General features: G+C 51.5%; 1 protein-coding gene across 1 annotated transcript in view; it reads left to right on the forward strand.

Moving 5' to 3' along the window:
* The first annotated feature begins 714 nt into the window (after positions 1–714).
* The window catches only part of HCN4 (hyperpolarization activated cyclic nucleotide gated potassium channel 4), a 78034-nt gene continuing 56890 nt past the window's right edge, over positions 715–21858 (forward strand). Inside the window, exon 1 of the mRNA XM_056865925.1 lies at positions 715–897. Coding sequence (XP_056721903.1) covers positions 752–897 — 146 coding nt within the window. The 5' untranslated portion in view covers positions 715–751. The remainder of the gene's footprint in view (positions 898–21858) is intronic.

Raw genomic sequence — 21858 nt, forward strand, 5'->3', positions numbered from 1 at the left:
TCTCCCCCTCGGCCGGCTCCTGCCCTTATTATGTCTGCTGCCTCCCCCCGGGAGCCCCCAACATGTCCAAGGATCGCGCCCGGCCGCTGAAGGGCCGGCCGGGGCCGCGGACTCCGCCGGCGGACGGGCTCTGCCGCCCGGCCCAGTGGGACGCCAGCTAGCCGCCCCCCACCCAGGATCGGACCCGGGGGGCTCGGCTCAAGGCGATGAGGACCCCCCTCCGGCGGCCTGCCTTGGCCTGAGCCGGGTGGGCGGAGGGGGGAGAGAAGGGGGGGCGAGCCAAGGGGTCCCCCCTCTCCCCTGGGTGCCGGGGCGATGGAGCGCCTGCCGCCGTCGATGCGCAAGCGGCTCTACAGCCTGCCCCAGCAGCTCGGTCCCGCGGCGTCGCTCATGGGCGAGGAGGAGGACGAGGAGGAGGAGGGGGGCTTCAGGCTGCAGCCCCTGCCCCCCGCCGCCGGCGACGCCAGGGGGCGCCCGAGGGCCCGGGGCGGGAGAGCCCCCCGGGCCGGCCGGCTGCGGCGCCGGGGAGGGGGCCGAGGGGGGCTGCCGGGCCGGCACCAACGGCGACTGCCGGCCCTCCCGGGGGAGCCCCCCCTCGCCGGCCGGCCGCCCCCCGCACGACCCGGCCGAGGAGAGGCGCCTGATCGGCGAGGAGGGGGACCCCCAGCCCCCGGCCTCCGCCTCCGTCCAGGTGGAGGGCGGCGGCCAGGTCAACCCCGAGGAGGAGCTGCGGCTGGGCCAGGCCGGCTTCATGCAGCGCCAGTTCGGGGCCATGCTGCAGCCCGGGGTCAACAAGTTCTCCTTGAGGATGTTCGGCAGCCAGAAGGCGGTGGAGCGGGAGCAGGAGCGCGTCAAGACGGCCGGCTTCTGGATCATCCACCCCTACAGCGACTTCAGGTGAGCCTCCGGCGGCCTTCTCCGCCGGCCTCTGCACCCACAGAAGCGTCGAGTCCAGATTGTGGGGATATCTGTCCTGGAGATATTCCTGTGTTTAGCAGAGGGCCTTAAGCTTAGCAGCAGCAGAAGCTACACAGGCGTGAAAATAAAAAGGAGCAGTCGCTTGCTCTGATCAAACCAAAGTGCATTTATGGTGGAAAGACACCTTGGATTAGGAAAGGACAAACGAGGGTTCTCTGTCCTGACCTATCTTGCTAATTCTCTCCGTATAAAAGGGGATCTGCCTTCCACTCCGTCTTGGGGTGGGAAGGCCTGGACTTGGCTCCTAGAACTTGCTTGGATGATGGGCGAAAGGGAAGAGAGAGAGAAGGGAGGTTTCCCTGACAAGACGTCCTCTAAACATCAAAGGGGCAGGAAATGAGGGCAAGGTGTCACTAGAGATGACCTCCCCCTGTCCTGTCTATCTATCTGACTTTGTGGTCAGTTCCCCCCCCCCCCCCTCAATGTGCAGGCAAGTGACACCGTCCTTGAAGGGCAGATTTTCCAACACAGATCACGCGGAGGGCTGGTATCGCTTTCCTCTGCTCTGCTTAGACCTCACCTAGAGTCCTGTGTTCACTTTTGGGCCCCGCAATTTCAGAAAGAGGTCGACCAGCTGGAACGGGTCCAGAGGAGGGCAACCAAGATGGTGAGGGGTCTGGAGACCAAGTCCTATGAGGAAAGGTTGAAGGAGCTGGGTAGGTTTAGAGGAGAAGACTGAAAGGTGATCTGATGACCATCTTCAAGGACTTGAAGAGCTATCCTATAGAGGAGGGTACCGAGTGGTTTTCTGTTGCCCCAGAAGGTCGGCCTAGAACCAATAGGTTGAAGTTAAACCAAAAGAGTTTCCGTCTAGACATTAGGAAGAACTTTCTAACAGTTAGAGCGGTTCCTCAGTGGAACAGGCTTCCTCGGGAGGTGGTGAGCTCTCCTTCCCTGGAGGTTTTTAAGCAGAGGTTAGATGGCCATCTGTCAGCAATGCTGATTCTAGGACCTTAAGCAGATGATGAAAGGGAGGGCATCTTGGGCATCTTCTGGGAATGAAGTAGGGGTCACTGAGGGTGTGGGGGGAGGCTAGCCTGGACCATCCAGGTGAGGGCAGAGAAGCAGAGGTGGTTTGCCATTGCCTGTCTCTGGGTAACAACCCTGGACTTCCTTGGCAGTCTCCCATCCAAGTACTAACTAGGGCCGGCCCTGCTTCGCTTCTGAGAACTCAGATCAGGCTAGCCGGGGCCTTCCAGGTCAGGTCTGCCCATTAAGTTCATACTCCCTAATGGACATGTTTAGGATTGCTGTCTGAATTTTTTTTTTTTTTTGCCCCTGCTGTTTGGAGAGCAGAACTGCTTCTTTTGAGGGCCTCCTGGGAGAGCCCCCCAATTTCCACCTCCACCCTCCTGAAACTTTGATATTAGAAACAAGCCCCTTTCCCTATTATGAGACCCAAGTACTAGGTGAAGGGGGGCTTACTCCCAGACTGAATAATGCCCCACCTTAGCCCCCTGCCCGCACCTGATGCCCCTTGATTTGCTGACGCTACATTCTGGACCCCAGAGGTGCATTTACTCGGAAGCAAGTCCTCCTGTGTTTCATGGGAATTACTCTCTGCCCCAAAATGTGGTGATGGCTGCCAGCTTGGAAGGCTTGAAGAGGGGAGTGGACATGTTCATGGAGGAGAGGGGTATCCATGGCTACTAGTCAAAATGAATACTAGCCATGATGCATACCTATTCTCTCCAGGATCAGAGGAGCAGGCCTATTATCTTAGGTGCTCTGGAACGCAGGCAGGGTGGTGCTGCTGCAGTCATCTTGTTTGTGGGCTTCCTAGAGGCCCCTGGTTGGCCACTGTGTGGACAGACTGCTGGACTTGATGGGCCTGGGTCTGATCCAGCGGGGCTTTTCTCATGTTCTTCTGTTCCCAACCCTAGGCTTGCTTTCTTGGGAATAAACCTCCTTTGACTTGGTGGGACTGACTTCTGAGCAAACGCGCAGGATCTCCCCCTGACATAGCATGGCGGCCGGAGATGCCTCGGTGAAACCCTCCTGCCCCCCCCCCCCCCAAGCTGGGCAGCATTCGAATCCGGGGCAGAGGGCCTCTGCCGTGACCTGCTGTAGCAGACAACGGTAGCAATGCAGCATCTTCGGCCCTGAATTTGTATGTAGAGGGAGTAGCTCGGCTCATTAAAGGAGAAACCTTCATAGAATGAAAGATTAGAGAGAGAGATTGTGGTCAGGGAACCCTCTTTCCTTAGTCGTAATAATAATATAAAGTAAGGTCATTTATAGTTGGGACCACAAGGTGGGAACCTAAGGAGGAAGGGGAGGGGTTAATGAATTAATTAACTCCGGGGCTAATTTCTTTAAAGCGCAGCCACCGACTGAGTGTGGGAGGAAAAGAGCTTTCTGAATTAGCTGGCAAATTCTCTTCTTTGCTCTAGACAAATGTTGCAACCCAAGAAGGGATGGAGCGCAACAGCCAGTCCTTGGCTGGACTGATTTTAATAAAAGCAGGGTGTATGCAAATATCTATATGGAAAAATAACGCAACAAATTTTCTATATGGAAAAATAACGCAACAAAACTAATGCTCCACTCAACCGTAGCAACACACCTGTAGGGCCTAAGCAAAAACTTTGGAAGCTGGAAGAGGTTCAGAGGGAAGGAGCGCCGGTGACCAAATTAATGGCATCTGGTTGAGTTAGCTTGTTCTCATGGGGGAAACCAGGCGAGTCTTCTGCTACTTCAGCCCAGTTTGATTGACCATCCCGAACACGGGGACTGTGGCTCAGTGGCAGAGCATCCGCTTTGTATGCAGAAGGTCCCAAGTTCAATCCCCGCCATCTCCAGTGAAAAAAGATCATGATGTGAATCGCCTCTACAATGAGGCACTCTGGCTGTCAGAATAGACAATACTGAGAAGCCAGTGTGGTGTAGTGGTTCAGAGTGGTGGTTTGTAGCGGTGGAGTCTGACCTGGAGAACCGGGTTCGATTCCCCCACTCCTCCACATGAGCGGCGGAGGCTAATCTGGTGAACCGGATTTGTTTCCCCGCTCCTACGCACAAAGCCAGCTGGGTGACCTTGGGCACGTCACAGCTCTGTTAGAGCTCTCTCAGCACCACCTACCTCACAGGGGTGTCTGTTGTGGGGAGGGAAAGGGGAGGTGATTGTAAGCCGGTTTGAGTCTCCCTTAAGTGGTAGAGAAAAGTTGGCATATAAAAAACAACTCTTCTTTTGCTTCTTCTGCTTCTTCTGCTTTTGCTGCTGCTGCTGCTGACATGGGTAGACAAAGGGCCTGGCCGTAGAAGGCAACTTCGTTCTTCAGTCACGGAGTAGAGGACCGTAGCTTTGTGATAAAGCTCCTGCTTTGCATGCAGAAGGTCCCAGCTCCTGATGCGAAAGATCTCTACCTGAGATCCTGGAAGAGCCTCTGCCGGTCAGAGTAGGCCAGTGCAAAGCTTGACAAGCCAAGGGTGTGTGTGACTCAGTAGACAGCTTGACGAGTTCACAGATGACTGAGCACAATGCGGGGTTTACAGAGAGCCGCATCATAAAACTTAAGCCAGCCTGGCTCACAACTTGACTTGAAAGATACTGCAATTGCTTCCTGGTCACGTCTGAGCAAATGAGGGAGTCCATACCTTGTGAGCAACCCCTGGTTCTAAAGGAATGGCCGGGCTTGTCTTCGGATGTAGCTTACTGGTGCCACACAGTCTGGATTTCTTTATTTCTTTAAAAGCAAGTCTCCAGCTGTTGCTTTCCTGGCTGTAGTTCTCAAAATGACAGAAAGAATGCCATTATTTTGCCAGCTGGAAAACTGCATGCCCAATGAAAGCTGCAGTCTCTTTGTAAGTTACTGTCTTAACATACAAGCGAATGGATTTCCATCAGGGCTACCATATTCCTCGGCACTTAGGATTCTGACAATGCAATCCTAAAGAGAGTTATCCCCACCCTAAGCCTATTGGTAATGGGTTTAGACTGGAGTAACCGTACAATCATAGAGTTGGAAGGGGCCACCAGGGTCATCTAGTCCAACCCCCTGCACAATGCAGGAAATTCACAACTACCTCCCCCACACACACACCCAGTGACCCCTACTCCATTCCCGAGGAAGCCTGTTCCACTGAGGAACCGCTCTAACTGTTGGAAAGTTCTTCCTAATGTCTAGACGGAAACTCTTAATTTCAACCCATTGGTTCTGGTCCAACCTTCTGGGGCAAATAAAACAACTCGGTACAATCCTCTACAGGACAGCCCTTCAAGTACTTGAAGATGGTTAGTCCTGTAAATGGCTTCACCAGCCATTCTCTCCTCTCTAGTTTCTATCACTATTTTTTTTTGCAACTCCACTTCCAATTGCCCTTCCCCCCCCCCCCGTTCCCCAAATGGCCCCTTGGTGCTTTGGAGTACTGGGGGCTACAGGCTTGCTTTGGAGTCTTGCAGCCCCCAGCACTCGCAAGCTCTGTGAAGGGTAAAGGAGAATGGGTTCGCTGCAGAACAGCCTCTGCAGAGCGAATAATTCCAGCCACGGTGACTTCAACGGAGAGAGCAAAACCGGCGACCACCTCTTTCTGGCGCGCTCATCAGCCAGCGGTCACTCGGAAGTACAGGAAAGGCCAGTTTATATCCCACCTTGCGCTGGTTGCTCTGCTGGGTAATTCCAGCGGGGCAAAGCAACTGCGGTTATTAAAATGAACACATAAGAGCACATCCCATCCGTGGTAATCCCTCCAGGGACGCTTCTGCCCGGATTAAGCACGTGTAGGATTGCAGGCCTGGTAAATTGAAATGCATTTACATTTGTTTTAAGCTTGGCCATACGGGTCTGTATGCAGGGACCTCTTCTGTGGTTTCCAGAAAATCCTCTAGCTATGGGTCGGGCAGATTCTGAAGATTTTGTAAATGTGCAGCAGCTACAGAAAATGAACAGAAGAACATAAGAAAGGCCCTGCTGGATCAGACCAAGGTCCATCAGACCAAGGCCCCTCTCCTGCCTGCCCTTTTTGCTCATTGGGGGTGCACAGAATGTAACTGGATCTTTTCAGATTGATATTCAGGGAGGGAACAATATCAGAGGTATGTACAGTAACAAGACCAGCCTTTTGAATGGTCCATGGAAAAAAATAGCTCTGCCTTATGGCGTTTTTAACTAACACTCACATGCCAGTTGTTGCTTCAACCAGCTGAAGAAATGAAAAGTTTTATTTGAAAAGCATTACGGCGAGTTGTAAACAGTTTTCTGCACAAATGTATTCGGTAGAAGGTCGGACTAGAACCAACTGGTCGAAATTAAATCGGGAGAGTTTTTGGCTAAACATTATAGGAAGAACTTCCTGACAGAGGTGAGAAGGTGGGCTTTACAATCACCTTCCCTTCCCCACAACAGACACCCTGTGAGGTGGGTGGGGCTGAGAGAACTGTGAGTAGCCCAAGGTCACCCAGCTGGCTTCATGTGTAGGAGTGGAGGGAACGAATCCGGTTCACCAGATTAGCCTCCATCGCTCACGTGGAGGAGTGGGGAATCGAACCCAGGTTCTCCAGCTCAGAGTCCACCGCTCCAAACCACCGCTCTTAACCACTACACACAGCAGAAGAAACCTTCTCTTGCTGTAGGGGTGTGGGTGGGCTTGTCACTGTGGGAGAAAGCGGAGTTGCTGTACTGTGATAGCATACAGAACTGCCCCCCCCCCCAAGTTAATAAATATTCTAGATTAAGTGCAGGGGAGAATGAAATATTCCTCCACTATCAGCACTATCTTGAGGGGGTGGTGGCTGGATTTCCTGCTACAAATGAGTGCCAATCGCAGGCTTCACTTATATTAAAGCATTTGTCTTAGGACTCGCTGGGTTATCTCGGAAATTGACGCTCCAAAAGAAGAAGAAGAGTTGGTTTTTATATGCCGACTTTCTCTGCCACTTAAGGAAGACTCAAACCGGCTTACAATCGCCTTCCCTTCCCCTCCCCACAACAGACACCCTGTGAGGTAGGTGGGGGCTGATAGATAGCCTTGCCAGGCCCCGTAGCTCCACCAGCGGGAGCTTTCTGGGGCCGTGGCTGCAGCGCACCCCGCACCTGCGTCACTTCCGGGTTTACCCGGAAGCGACGCGGATGCTCTAACCATCTTGGCTAAAACTCTAAAACCTGGCAACCCTATGAGCTCTAAGAGAGCTGTGACTAGCCCCAGGTCACCCAGCTGGCTTCGTGCACAGGAGCGGGGAAACAAATGCAGTTCGCCAGATTAGCCTCCGCCGCTCATGGGGAGGAGTGGGGAATCCAACCCGGTTCTCCAGATCAGAATCCACTGCTCCAAACCACCGCTTTTAACCACTACCCCACGCCGGCTCTCTGCCTGCGTATCGTGCTGAAGTTCAGACACAAAGAAAGGATCGATCAGTTTTGCTTACAGTACTAGGTTTCACTTATTCATGTGTGTACAATGCCGCCTCTTCTTTTGTTTTTTTTATAACATTTTTTATTGTGTTTTATATTACAGTAGTTTCCATCATTCATTAAGATAATTATATGATATAAACAATATTTCTCTATTCTATATAACTAATTAATTCATATATTTACGTTGACTTCCCCTCTCTCCTCCTCTATCTTTTTGATAACTTTATCACCTTTGCATTTAATTTCTAATTCAGCACAATACTTCATATATAAATTGGATTACAATTCATAAAATCTAAATCATTAATCTTAATGCCGCCTCTTCTTTTGGAAGGGTTTCTTCCCAGCGGTCACTTTGGGTGGTACAGGTAGAAAGGTGCTAATGTGTTGTTAGGACAGACAATACCGTGTCCGTGTATTTAGATCCAACTGCATTTTCCTGCAACGAGAGCCAGAAATGAGAGCCAGCGTGGTGTAGTGGTTAAGAGCAGTGGTTTGGAGCGGTGGACTCTGATCTGGAGAACCGGGTTTGATTCCCCACTCCTCCACATGAGCGGCGGAGGCTAATCTAGTGAACCGGGTTGGTTTCCCCACTCCTACACATGAAGCCAGCTGGGTGACCTTGGGCTAGTCTCACTCCCTCAGCCCTACCTACCTCACAGGGGTTTGTTGTGGGGAGGGGAAGGAAGGTAATTGTATTTGATTTGCTGTTTACACCGAAAAAGTACAGGAGAAGCCAAGCCTGAAGAGGATGGAAGAGGGTTTTTTTTATCATCTGTTTGCATAGTCTAAGCTTTCAGATCGTGTGGTGACTAGTTACACAGAAATGTCTTATTTGAGCTGTGCTGGTCTCACAAGGCTTGTAGGCTCGAGCGGTTTGAAATTATCCTTTAAAACTGGAGACAAGGTAGACGTACGGAGAACAAGGAATGCCCTGTTGTTCCCGGAGAGCGTTCTTCTAGAAACTGCCTACATACGTGTGTTTAAAAGTCAGAAGGCATGATAGGGCAAAGGGTGAATGCCAATCGAATGCCCATGGAAGATCATAACAAGCGTCGAAGCTTAATACCAAGAACTGAGTTTGTGACCAGCTGCCCTTTTAGCTTATGGGTCTTTCCAGGGTTGGCTGATCCTTCTCTTTACAGGTTTGCATGTTAGCTATTGCAGAAGAAGAGCAGGAAAATGCCAGCCTGTCTACTTCTGGATCATTCTTGCTGGACAAAATGGGCGTAGAGCACTAGCCAGCACGGTGTAGTGGTTAAGAGCGGTGGTTTGGAGCGGTGGAGTCTGATCTGGAGAGCAGGGTTTGATTTCCCCGCTCCTCCACAGGAGCGGCGGAGGCTAATCTGGTGAGCTGGATTGGTTTCCCCACTCCTGCCCACGAAGCCAGCTGGGTGACCTTGGGCAAGTCACAGCTCTCCTAGAGCTCTGTCAGCCCCACCTACCTCACATGGTGTTTGTTGTGTGGAGGGGAAGGGAAGGTGCTGGTAAGCCGGTTTGAGTCTCCCTTAACTGGTAGAGAAAGTCGACATATAAAAACCAGCTCTCCTTCGTCTTCTTCTAGCAGGATCCCAGAAAGGCCCTTTGTGTTCGCTTGACCAGTTGCCCGGAGAGGCAGGCGAGGCTCCAGTCTCGTCTGCTGCCTTTGTGGTATCACCCATGCCTGCTGCTGAGAGCAGCCATCGCACCTGATTGAGCCCTTGAGGCGTCAGCCTCTCTGCAAGGCACTCGGAGCTCATTAGCATCCTAGTTCATCACTCCACGGCAGCTACCGCAAACCTGCCGCTGACCGGGCTCGGATCCCTTCAGGCTCTCCGACTCACTGTCTGAACAGGAAAGAATCATTAGGCAAAGGGAAATCGATTCTGCCCATGTGACCCGTGCCAAAACGTGGCTCCTCTTGGCACCAGGACCAGAATTTGCAGTGAACCGATGTCTAGACCAATTCCTATTATAGAATCATAGAGTTGGAAGGGACCACCAGGGTCATCTAGTCCAATCCCCTGCACAATGCAGGAAATTCACAGCTACCTCCCCCCTCCACACCCCCAGTGACCCATACTCCATGCCCAGAGGATAGCCAAGATGCCCTCCCTCTCATGAACTGCCTAAGGTCACAGAATCAGCATTGCTGACAGATGGCCATCTAGCCTCTGCTTAAAAACCTCCAGGGAAGGAGCGCTTACCACCTCCCGAGGAAGCCTGTTCCACTGAGGAACCGCTCTGTTAGAAAATTAACCAAGCAATGGTTGCTAATTTTGTAGATTTGATTTGCACAGTGTTGAAGGTGATCTCCTCAGCTGGATCACTGAGCTGGTTGGAGGGGGTCATGGTAGGGGCCAGATGAGCATCACGGAGCACATCTGTATCAGCTGTGGCTAAGGGATCTCTCTCCTTGAGCATACTTTTTTTCAGCAGACGCTATGGAAACGTGTGGCAACTGTGGATTCATTTCTACAAATCGTCTGCGTTAAATTAGGGAGGGGCTGTGGCTCTAGTGGTAGAGCATCTGCTTGGCATGCAGAAGGTCCCAGGTTCAATCCCTGGCATCTCCAGTTAAAGGAGGCAGGCAGGTGATGTGAAAGACCTCTGCCTGAGACCCTGGAGAGCCGCTGCCGGCCTGAGTAGACAATACTGACTTGGATGGACCAAGGGTCTGATTCAGTATAAGGCAGCTTCATGTGTTCATGTATTCATGTGTTCAGATGGAGGGGTCAGTGGGAGGAGTTCGTACCTGTGGACGTGGCTGAAACGGCGTGTGTTTCTAAAGTCTCCGGGGTAATCGTCAAGGGCAGCTATTCACAAGCTTGCTTACTTCTGTTGGGATCGGGGCCTTCATTGCTTAAAAAAAAAAACCCTGAATAATCCCTTGCTTGTTTAGCATTCTTGCCCTCATTCTGTGATGTGAAGGGCAACCGTGCTTTCCAAGGCTCGCCATGTTAACTATAATTCTCTGGCTTAACTATCAAAAGGATGTCTGGTGTTTAATGAGAATGGCTTTGTGAGCTGATTATAGGAAGAGGCCTGTTGTATCAAACAAACACTGCAAATTGAAGCAGAGTTACCAACTTCCTAATCCCATTGACTTCAATGGGTTTAGAAGGGTGTAATTCTGTTTAGGATTGCACTGCCCGCATCCTGATTCTTAACTGGGTGTTCCCTGAGAAACCCACAAGGATAGAAACTAGCAGAGGTGGTTTGCCAACACCTTCCTCTGCACAGCAACCCCAGTATTCCTTGGTGGTCTCCCATCCAAGTACTAACCAGGGCCAACCCTGCTTAGCTTCCGAGGAGGAGGAGGAGGAGAGTTGGTTTTTATATGCTGACTTTATATGCAGACTTTGGGGAGGGGCTGTGGCTCAGTGGTAGAGCATCTGCTTGGCATGCAGAAGGTCCCAGGTTCAATCCCCGGCATCTCCAGTTAAAGGGATTAGGCAGGTAGGTGATGTGAAAGACCCCTGCCTGAGACCCTGGAGAGCTGCTGCCAGTCTGAGCAGACAATACTGACTTTGATGGGCCAAGGGTCTGATTCAGTATAAGGCAGCTTCATGTGTTCAAGGGAGACTCAAGTCGGCTTACAATCACCTTCCCTTCCCCTCCCCTCAACAGACACCCTGTGAGGTAGGTGGGGCTGAGAGAGTGTGACTGGCCCAAGGTCACCCAGCTGGCTTCAAGTGTAGGAGTGGGGAAACAAATCCAGTTCACCAGATTAGCCTCCGCTGCTCATGTGGAGGAGTGGGGGATCAAACCCGGTTCTCCAGATCAGAGTCCACTGACAAGACGGGGCTAGCCTGGGCCATCCAGGTCAGAGCAATTAAAGGTTGTTAGTGATCAGTAAGTTGACACTTGTTTTTCAGTCTCTTCCAAAGAGAAGAGAATACTTCTGAAACAGGGTACCAACTTTCAGGAACTATTGGCTGATGCTACAGACCCCATTTTATAGATATCATGAAGAGATATCAAGCAAATGCCTTGTTTGTGGGCTTCCTAGAGGCCCCTGGTTGGCCACTGTGTGAACAGACTGCTGGACTTGATGGACTTTGGTCTGATCCAGCAGGGCCTTTCTTATGTTCTTATGCCTGAGCCATCAGATCATGGAGCACACCCCAACTCTAGTAACCAGTGTTTAATTGCAACGTTGGTTGCTCATCGCTGCCGATTTGGTGCGTTCCTTAAAATCCAGGTTTATGTGAATTTTCGAAAGCTTTGTCAGTGGTTGCGCAGATTAATCATTTATAACTGGGAGGGAGAGCATTGATCCAGTACAACAGGTTTAACAGCCAAGTAACACACAAACGATGATGGATTTCCTTTTGCGGCGGAGCAAAGGATGTTAGAGAGGGGTGTCTGTTTCTTCGGCCAAGAAATCCTCCTGCAGTGGGGTTTGTGGAGCACAGGTGAGATGTAAGGAGAACAGAAGAAATACCTGAAAGATCAATCGTTCAAGTTGTGGCTGTGTGTATAATGAACACAGTATTATGCCCAGCCTGAACGGTAGGGGCCATGGCTCAGTGGTAGAGCATCTGCTTGGCATGCAGAAGGTCCCAGGTTCAACCCCCGGCATCTCCAGTTAAAGGGGCTAGGCAAGTAGGTGATGTGAAAGACCTCCGCCTGAGACCCTAGAGAGCCGCTGCCAGTCTGAGTAGACAATACTGACTTTGATGGGCCAAGGGTCTGATTCAGTAGAAAGCACCTTCATGTGTTCATGTGTACAAAGCTAAGGAGTAAGATGACCCAGGCTAGCCCGATCCCATCAGATCTCAGAAGCTAAGCAGGGTCAGCCCTGGTTAGGATTTGGACGGGAGACCTCCAAATCCAGTGTTGCTATGCAGAGGCAGGCAATGGCACATCACCTCTGTTCATCCCTTACCCTGAAAACCCTACAGTGTCGCCGTAAGTTTGCTGGCTTGACAGCACTCCTCTCCCCAAGGATCCTTTGGGACTAGTACAAGTTCACTAGGTGCCTACTCGATTCCTACCTTGTGTTTCCCCTGTGTAACTGAAGATGCAAGATTGTTGTATGTGTGTTGTCTTTCTGTTTTCCATTTTGTGACTGACCCTGCTGTTATCAATTCGTCCTTGGGAAGCTGGTCAAGGACTGACCCAGAGAAGTCTTCTCCATGGGAATCATGGCAGTGGACAGAACAAGAGGAGGAGGTTGGGCATTTGGTCTGGCTGAAAAGATCTGGTGAAATCACCAGTCAAATATTGGTGAAGTATTTTTTAAAAACCACAACGAGCACAATTTTGAGTAGAAGGTTGGGGTGAAATAATTTCGAAACAACAATTTAAAAGATACTTCAGGCGTCAATAGGTTTAATAGTGGAAGCCAGACACTAAAACTAGTTAAAAGGTGATTATTTTTTCTCTCCCCTTTTTGCCTTATGAATAGTTTTCAACGACTGAGGTCACTCCCCTCCCCTAACCCTTCCCTCCCCTGCTCCACCCCTTCAAAGCATCAGGAATTTCCCAATCCAGAGCTGACAACCTTACCCAAAGTCTTGACTCAGTTGGGCCTTAGTTCTTGAATGAGCGCATTAAAATCAACATGGTGATGGAAGATACAGCTGACTTATGGTGACCCCAAAGGGTTTTCAAGGCAAGAGACGTTCAGAGATGGTTTTGCCATTGCCTGCCTCTGCGTAATGACCCTGGACATCCTTAGTGGTCTCCCGTCCAAGTAATGACCAGGGCTGACCCTGCTTAGCTTCCAAGATCTGATGAAGAAGAAGAGTTGGTTTTTATATGCCGACTTTCTCTACCACTTAAGGAAGAATCAAACCGGCTTACCATCCCCTTCCCCTCCCCACAACAGACACCCTGTGAGGTAGGTGGGGCTGAGAGAGCTGTGATTAGCCCAAGGTCACCCAGCTGGCTTCAAGTGTAGGAGTGGGGAAACCAACCCAGCTCACCAGATTAGCCTCCGCCGCTCATGTGGAGGAGTGGGGAATCAAACCCGGTTCTCCAGATCAGAGGCCACCTCTCCAAACCATTGCTCTTAACCACTACACCACGCTGGCTCTCGGGCTAGCCTGGGCCATCCAGGTTAGGGCATAGCTGAAACATATTTGGTGCCGAAATTCAGGCATGCGCGTGTTTTCACAGTCCCCTGTATTCTCAGAGTTTGTACTAGAATCAACTTCCAGTAAAGGAAGGCAGCTAGCCTGCCCTGTGGGCATGTAAATGCACTGGGATACGTGTTTACAGATCTCCATAAACCAGCACAGCTAAGACTGTGCTGCTCAAAGCACCGTGGAGTCCGATTCTAGGGTCTCTACTTACCAGTGAAGGGCACCTTCTTCTTAGCCATCGCCCTCAAAGCCGCTTGATCTCGGCGGTGAAGCTCTAGGAGCCGGATTTGCCCAGCGCTGACCTCCTCTGAAACGCAGCATAGCCCTTTCATTCTTGTTAACTGGGTTATTTCCCCCCTCCTCCTCCTCTAAAGCAGGTTCATTTGGCAAGTCAGGACAAGACTTTCCCAATCTGGCCCAGCAGGCGATGATCGCCGGCCCCTCCTAGTTCTCGGCGCAAAAAGCAGATTTTCTTTATTAAAGTCTGGAAGGGAAATGTAGGCTGGCGCTGGGGCACAGGTTGCTTGTGGGGTGGGGGTGGGAAGGATGTAAGAGGGGGAGGCAGGAAGAGCCACCGGGCTGCCATTAGTTGTGCCCTGTCAGTAGGTGCTGGCGAGGGCAGCCCCCCAAGAGCCAGAGTGGTGTAGTGGTTAAGAGCATTGGTTTGGAGTGGTGGAGGCTGATCGGAAGAACCTGGTTCGATTCCCCGCTCCTCCACATGAGCGGCGGAGGCTAATCTGGTGAACCGGGTTGGTTTCCCCACGTCTACACACGAAGCCAGCTGGGTGACCTTGGGGCTAGTCACAGTTCTATTAAGAGCTCTCTCAGCCCCACCTATCTCACAGGGCGTCTGTTGTAGGGAGGGGAAGCCGGTTTGAGTCTTCCTTAAGTGGTAGAGAAAGTCGGCATATAAAAACCAACTCCTCCTCCTCCTCCTCCTCCTCCTCCTTCTTCTTCTTCTTCATCATCATCATCATCATCATCATCATATCATCATCTTCTCCTCCTCCTCCTCCTCCTCCTTCTTCTTCTTCTCCTTCTCCTCCTTCTTCTTCTTCTTCTTCTTCTCCCTCTTCTTCTTCTTCTTCTCCTTCTCCTTCTTCTTCTTCTTCTTCTTCTTCAAAGATGACGGAAGGGTTGCCGATCTGTCGGGCTGGCACAGATGCTACTCTATCCTGCACGGCTTGAAAAGGTTTACGATGCTGACGGGGCTGAATAAAATACCTCTGTGTCAGGAGCAGCGGTGGGGGGGTGTTTCAGCAGGGAGCAGGCTTGCAGAGGTGTTTTGTGGCTGGCGGTGGTTCTTTTCTCTCCCCCACCCCTCCACCTTGATATCCCTACTGACAGTTGCTTATTGCAACATCGCCTCGGGATGCTGCCTCTGCAGAAGAGACCTCGGAAACTTTTCCCAGGTTCTCATCCTCTGAGCGAGGGCAGTTATCTCTCCGGCCAGCTTTGGGCAGCTGATAAAGGCCGCATTCCCAAGACACGGCGGCTCTGCCGCGACCGCGTTCTTGCCTCCCGAGCACCCCATCATTTCATAGCGAGGCCGTCGCTCTGCCGCACTGCTTGGGTTCCCCACTGCCCAAAAAAGACTGGAGGTGTTTTTTTTTGGGGGGGGGGAGGTCAGAGGGTCCCGGAGGGCGGAATGGTAACCGCTTCCATGATCTCACTTTGCGCATTCTGTCACCTCTCTCGAAATCGGAAAGCAGAGAGGAGACATGGGAGGTGAGGGAAGACAGTGACAAGCAGGGAAAGATAGCAGCCCAGGAGCAGAGCTTCCATTAGTCTAAGGCGGTGACACTTAACCTCACGGTGCCGGCCTGTGGGCCTCTGCCAATATCAGGGGGGGCGATAACAGACTCGCCATTGACGCTGCAGCTGTGTGCCTCCAAAGGCTCCCCGGGGTGGGGGGGCTGATCTTGTAACTTTTGTGTGTGTGTAAAGTGCCTTCAAGTCGCAGCCGACTTATGGCGACCCCTTTTTGGGGTTTTCATGGCAAGAGACTAACAGAGGTGGTTTGCCAGTGCCTTCCTCTGCACAGCAAGCCTGGTATTCCTTGGTGGTCTCCCATCCAAATACTAACCAGGGCTGACCCTGCTTAGCTTCTGAGATCTGATGAGAACTTTTAAGGAAGAATAAATCTCTCATGGATGCACGTTCCGTACATCTGATGAAGTGAGCCCTGGCTTGTGGAAGCTGACCCTGGAGAGAGCCAGCGTGGCATAGTGGTTAAGAGCGGTGGCTTGGAGCGGCGGACTCTGATCTGGAGGACCGGGTTTGATTCCCCCACTCCTCTGCTTGAGCGGCGGAGGCTAATCTGGTGAACCGGGTTGGTTTCCCCACTCCTACAAACGAAGCCAGCTGGGTGACCTTGGGCCAGTCACAGTTCTGTTCGAGCTCTATCAGCCTCACCTCCCTCACAGGGTGTCTGTTGTGGGGAGGGGAAGGGAAGGTGATCGTAAGCTGGTTTGATTCTTCCTTCAATGGTAGAGAAAGTCGGCATATAAAAACCAAGTCCTCCTCCTCCTCCTCCTCTTCCTCCTCCTCCTCTTCTTCTTCTATTTCAGCACTGGCATCTCTTCCTAACCTATCTCAGGCAGCAGCTGTTGGAAAGCCCTCTCTTTGCCCTGGAGATCTAGTGAGAGTCTTTCAGGTGCCACTGGGCATCTATTTTGCTGTCTCACATCTCTCTCCACCCATAAACTTTCCAGGCAGCCTTAGGCAAGCCAGACTTTCTCAGCCTCAGACCAAATAATAATACTGGCCTACCTTACAGGGCTGTTTTGAGGAGCAGAGTGCTTTGTGCCTTAGAACTGAAATGGAAATGCTAAATGGTAGCCCAACCACTGCAGTCATTTTTGGAGGCCCTGCTTCCGGTGCTTCTGCCTTCTGACGTTAGGCAGGTGGCAACCCAGGCAAGGGCCTTTTCGGTCACGGCCCCATAGCTCTGGAACTCTCTCCCCAGGGAGATTTGTCTGTCCCCCTTCTGCTGCTGCCTTCTGCCAGCGGATGAAGACCTTTTTTTTTTGTTTCGTTTGACATTCCCTCAGTGATCCCTCCTTCCCGACTGATGTTTTAATTGCCGTTCTGATGTCTTCGTGTAGATTTTAAGCCCCGTTTTTAGTTTGTTTCAATAACGTGTGCTGGGGGGGGGAGGTTCGATTTTTCCAGGGTTTTAAAACACGGCTGTACCGTGCGCGTTTGAAATTGCTAGCTGCCTTGGTGGCTCTTGTGAGGGCCGCAAGGCAGGACATAAATTTGGGAAACAACGATACTAGCGCAATGCTTGAGAAACAGTGCAACCCCTTTTTTGCAATTTGCCCCCATGCAGAATTGCTGTAAGTCATTGTGTGGCATTGATAGCCTGCAGATTTCGCTCTGCGTGTGTTCAGTCTTTGGTTCTCTCTTCCTGGGGCTTTGCTGATTTCTGGAGGAGCTATTTCGAAGTCTTTATGCAAACGAAGAGCCATATTTCTCCGGCGCCGGCTCTCAGCAAACAAAAGGGTGCATTCCCCTCCGGCTTAGCATGATTGCATTTTGCTTTGTTAGCCCCAGATAAGCCATTAATAAGTGTGTTGATAGGAACCATCGGGCATCAGCAGGAGGAAGAGTACTGGATGCATCTTCTTCTCTGGGATTTTGCATATCTTGATGGATCTGACCGGTGGCCCATCTAGCGCGGCATCCTGTCTCACACAGTAACCAACCGGTTCCTCTGGAGGGCAACAAGGAGAGGGGGGGGGCTGTGGCTCAGCGGCAGAGAATCTTGCTTGGCATGCAGAAGGTCCCAGGTTCAATCCCCGGCATCTCCATTTAAAGGGACCAGGCAGTAGGTGATGTGAAAGACCTCTGCCTGAGTCCCTGGCTCAGTGGTAGAGCCTCTGCTTGGCATGCAGAAGGTCCCAGGTTCAATCCTTGGCATCTCCAGTTAAAAGGACCTGGCAGTAGGGGATGGGAAAGACCTCTGCCTGAGACCCTGGCTCAGTGGTAGAGCCTCTGCTTGGCATGCAGAAGGTCCCAGGTTCAATCCTTGGCATCTCCAGTTAAAAGGACCTGGCAGTAGGGGATGGGAAAGACCTCTGCCTGAGACCCTGGCTCAATGGTAGAGCCTCTGCTTGGCATGCAGAAGGTCCCAGGTTCAATCCCTGGCATCTCCAGTTAAAAGGACCTGGCAGTAGGGGATGGGAAAGACCTCTGCCTGAGACCCTGGCTCAGTGGTAGAGCCTCTGCTTGGCATGCAGAAGGTCCCAGGTTCAATCCTTGGCATCTCCAGTTAAAAGGACCTGGCAGTAGGGGATGGGAAAGACCTCTGCCTGAGACCCTGGCTCAATGGTAGAGCCTCTGCTTGGCATGCAGAAGGTCCCAGGTTCAATCCCTGGCATCTCCAGTTAAAAGGACCTGGCAGTAGGGGATGGGAAAGACCTCTGCCTGAGACCCTGGCTCAGTGGTAGAGCCTCTGCTTGGCATGCAGAAGGTCCCAGGTTCAATCCTTGGCATCTCCAGTTAAAAGGACCTGGCAGTAGGGGATGGGAAAGACCTCTGCCTGTGACCCTCGAGAGCCGCTGCCGGTCTGAGTAGACAATACTGACCTTGATGGATTGATGGTCTGACACAGTATCATATGTTGTTCATGTGTGAACTGAACTCAGAAGCCTGATTGCCCTGTGCACCCCCCAAAAACTTGGTTTCCCTCCTCACCAAAGTTTTCGGCAGCAATGGCACACCGAGCTTCTCCTCCCCCCCGCCCGGATTTTGAGCTTTGAGGAAGCGGACCGGAGGAAGGATGTCCTCAAAATCCCGATCCCGTCTCCGAGCAGGCAGCCAGCTGGTGAGATGGCCTAGAGTAATCCCATCTGACGACTCCGTATGTTGGCTGAGTGGGAAAGGGACCGAATCCCCCACTGTTCCGCGGCGCATTTCAGCATGTTGCGTTCTGCCGCCAAGGACGTTCCCCGATGGCACGGAAGAGCCGTCCACGTCAAGACAATTTGGTGGGGAGCTTGAAGGGAGACTGAGGGATGTTCTGACCCTCTGCTGTTCTCCTGCAAGGGTTGGACACAACCGTTAATCCACCGATGCAATTCCCTTCTCTAGAGAGCAGGGAAAGGAAGCAAGGTTTTTGTCTTTGACCCTTGAGAGCGGGATAGTGATGTAGTGGCTAAAATGTCGGGCTAGGATCTGGGAGGACCTGGTTCAAATCCCCGCTCGCGCCATGGTCACCTTGCTGGGGCCAGTCACACGCTCTCGGCCTGACCTACCTCGCAGGGCTGTTGTGAGGATAAGCAATGTTGTGAGGAGAACAATGTAAGCTGCTTTGGGTCCCCATTGGGGAGAACTGCGGGATATATACAAAAGTAAATAAATAAAAATTAAAAGCCCTGAACCCCTTCCCAGCATGGTGTGGTCATTAAGAGGAGTGGTTTGGAGCGCTGGACTCTATTCTGGAGAACTGGGTTTGTTTCCCCACTCCTACACACGAAGCCAGCTGGGTGACCTTGGGCTAGTCACAGCTCTCTCAGCCCCACCTACCTCACAGGGTGTCTGTTGTGGGGAGAGGAAGGGAAGGAGATTGCAAGCCGGTTTCATTCTTCCTTAAGTGATGGAGAACGTTGGAATATGAAAACCAACTCTGCTTCTGCTTCTGCTTTCCTTGCCTACTGCATTTCTCTTACAACGCCCCCCCTCGCCACCCACAGTGGCTTTTCCTCCAGTTGGAGCAGGGTTGCCAACCTCCAGGGGGAACCTGGAGATCTCCTGGAGTTACAACTGATCTCCAGGCCACAGAGACGGTTTCCCCTGGATAAAGCGACATCTTCAGAGGGTGGACTCTATGGCATTATACCCAGCTGTGGTCCCTCCACTCCCCAAACCCCACCGTCCCCAGGCTTCACCCCACAAATCTCCACGAATTTCCCAAGCAGAAATTGGCAACCCTAAACTGGGGTTCCAGGTGCCTGTTTTGCCATCCGTCAAGAAAAGCAGCTCAGGGGAGGTAGGAGTTTGCGTTTTGAAAAGTGGTGACTGGGGGAAAGGGGTTCAGCTCTTCCCTCCTTCGGTTTTGTGTTCTTAAAACTGCATCCTCCCCTTTGTGTTTTCCTGTGACCTAGTTTGCCATGAATCCCACTGTTGGGTGACTGCAGGGGGGGAAAAAGTCCCAATATCATGGAGATGCTGTGGTTATCTGAATCCCTTGCTAGAGCCGAATCTCGCTTTCCTGCCTTTTCAATCAAATCTCTGGAATGAACTATATTGAAAGGGGAGAAAATCCTATCGTTTTCTTGGCTAGTGGATGGAGCGGAAATTTGCTTTTCCCAGGAGGGAAAATCTACTTGGTTTCTGGAGTTCTTTTTAACTATATATGCACCCAATCCTCAGATTTGAGGCCCAGATTCAGTTAGACTTTTGTTTCTGATGGATGTCAGCCAGCTGATAGATTTCCCCCCATTAAGGATGGAATTGTGATGACTCTTAAAATTCCCCTTCCACTATGCTGCCCTTCAAGGCATAGCAGCCTTATCAGCCTTCAAGGCATAGTAGCCTTAACATCTGGTTTCTGGCCCCAGAGAAGGGTTACTGATTCATTTCCCAGCAAACAGGAAGGTTAACAAAAAAAAAAACCCTGTTTGTTATAGTCATTAACATAAGAGAAATGAGCATATCCTAGGAACCAGAGGCTTTCATTTCATTGCATGGTGGCTGGAAATCTTGTTTAAGAAGTTGAGGAACATTAAAAAAAAAAAAGGCTCACAAAACAGCTGACGTGAAAGACTTCTGTCTGAGACCCTTCTCAGTGGTAGAGCATCTTCTTGGCATGCAAGAAGGTCTCAGGTTCAATCCCCAGCATCTCCAGTTAAAAAGGACCAGGCAGCAGAGGATGTGAAAGACCTTTGCCTGAGACCCTGGAGAGCTGCTGCCAGTCTGAGTAGACATTAATGATCTTGATGGACCAAGGGTCTGACTCAGTATAAGGCAGCTTCATGGGTGTTCACACCTCTCCTCATTTCCCCTACTAGTAAGGTTGCCAGCTCCAGGTTGGGAAATACCTGGAGATTTTTGTGGTGAGGTTTGGGGAGGGGAGGGACTTCAATGCCATAGAGTCCAATTGCCAACGCGGCCATTTTTCTCCAGGTGAACTGATCTCTATCGGCTGGAGGTCAGTTGTAATAGCAGGAGATCTCCAGCTAGTACCTGCAGGTTGGCAACCCTACCTACTAGTGAACTAATCCAAGGGCTGTCTTCCCTTCCTCCTTATTTCATAGCAAGGCTTTGCCTCAACAAGCGCAATAGGGTATGAAGGTTTTGCAAAATGATTTACGACCCATCTTAGGCAATCCAAGGCCAATATATAAGCATCAGCCGCCTCTTCTCAATTTCTCTCTTCCCAAAAGGCCTCCGGGATTCGCTTTGTGGCTTGTTGCTGCTAAAGATGGTCATTTCTGTAAAGCGGCGTGGATTTTATCTCAGGCCAACAGCGGCTGAGTCGACTGAAAGAACCGTGCAGGAAACTTTTGCTCTTTGCAAAAGCGTTCGTGGATTGACTCAGCACGGATGCACTTGAGGAAAACACCAAGTCAGCAAACGGGGCAAGGCGGCTGATGAGTCAGCAGAAACCCTAAATGTTCCCCCGCGCTCCTCCACGTTGCATATTTCACACCTCCTGAAATTGGGTCCTTTGTGGCAGACTAATCTGGGGGCTCGTGTTCCTTAGGAGACTGAAAGAAGTGTGCGGGTTACATTTTTTCTGTTGACTGATCAGCTTGTCGGTCCTCGGTCAAAAGCGGCAGCGGCATCCCAAAACGCCTCCTCTGATCTGTTTGAATTATCGATCTATTGGAAAATGGAAAAGTCGCCACCAAACTGCTCTGGATGCTCTTCTCCTTCTATTCTATGGCATTGAAGTCCCTCCCCTCCCCAAACCCCACCCCAAACCCTCCTGCCGATGGTGTCCCCAAAACCTCCTGCCGATGGTGAAGAGGGACCTGGCAACCCTAGTCATGCGGGACAGATGAACATTGCAAAACCCTGGTGCGGCAGCAGCATATACATCATTGCTTTTTGGAGGAAGCAGTGTGTCCCTGCTCCAGTCTCTCCTGTACTCTCCCCACCAGGAAATAAGCAGTTGCCCCATTTGTTTTTTGCTTTGCATGGGTCTCTGGAACAATCTCGAGGGGGCCCAGAGTTGAGATAACCAAGCCGCTGTTCTCTTGAACTCGGCTCCCTCCACAGTTTGCTGTGCACCCACTGAGAGTCCGGAAAGGGACCCCAGTCAGACTCAGAAGCAGGCCCTGCGCTGGCCCGCGGCAAGGCGCCCAACCGTGCCACCCTGAGAACTGCTGAAGAGTTTGCTCAGAGGGAATATATCAGGCACAAACGCAGCCCTGTAGGGGCAGTTGCCTCGCTACGCATAAGCCCCTTTAAGTAGAATTACAAACACCGCCACCGATGAAGCCCTACAG

Source organism: Euleptes europaea, chromosome 20 (genome assembly GCF_029931775.1).
Source record: "Euleptes europaea isolate rEulEur1 chromosome 20, rEulEur1.hap1, whole genome shotgun sequence".
NCBI lineage: Eukaryota > Metazoa > Chordata > Lepidosauria > Squamata > Sphaerodactylidae > Euleptes > Euleptes europaea.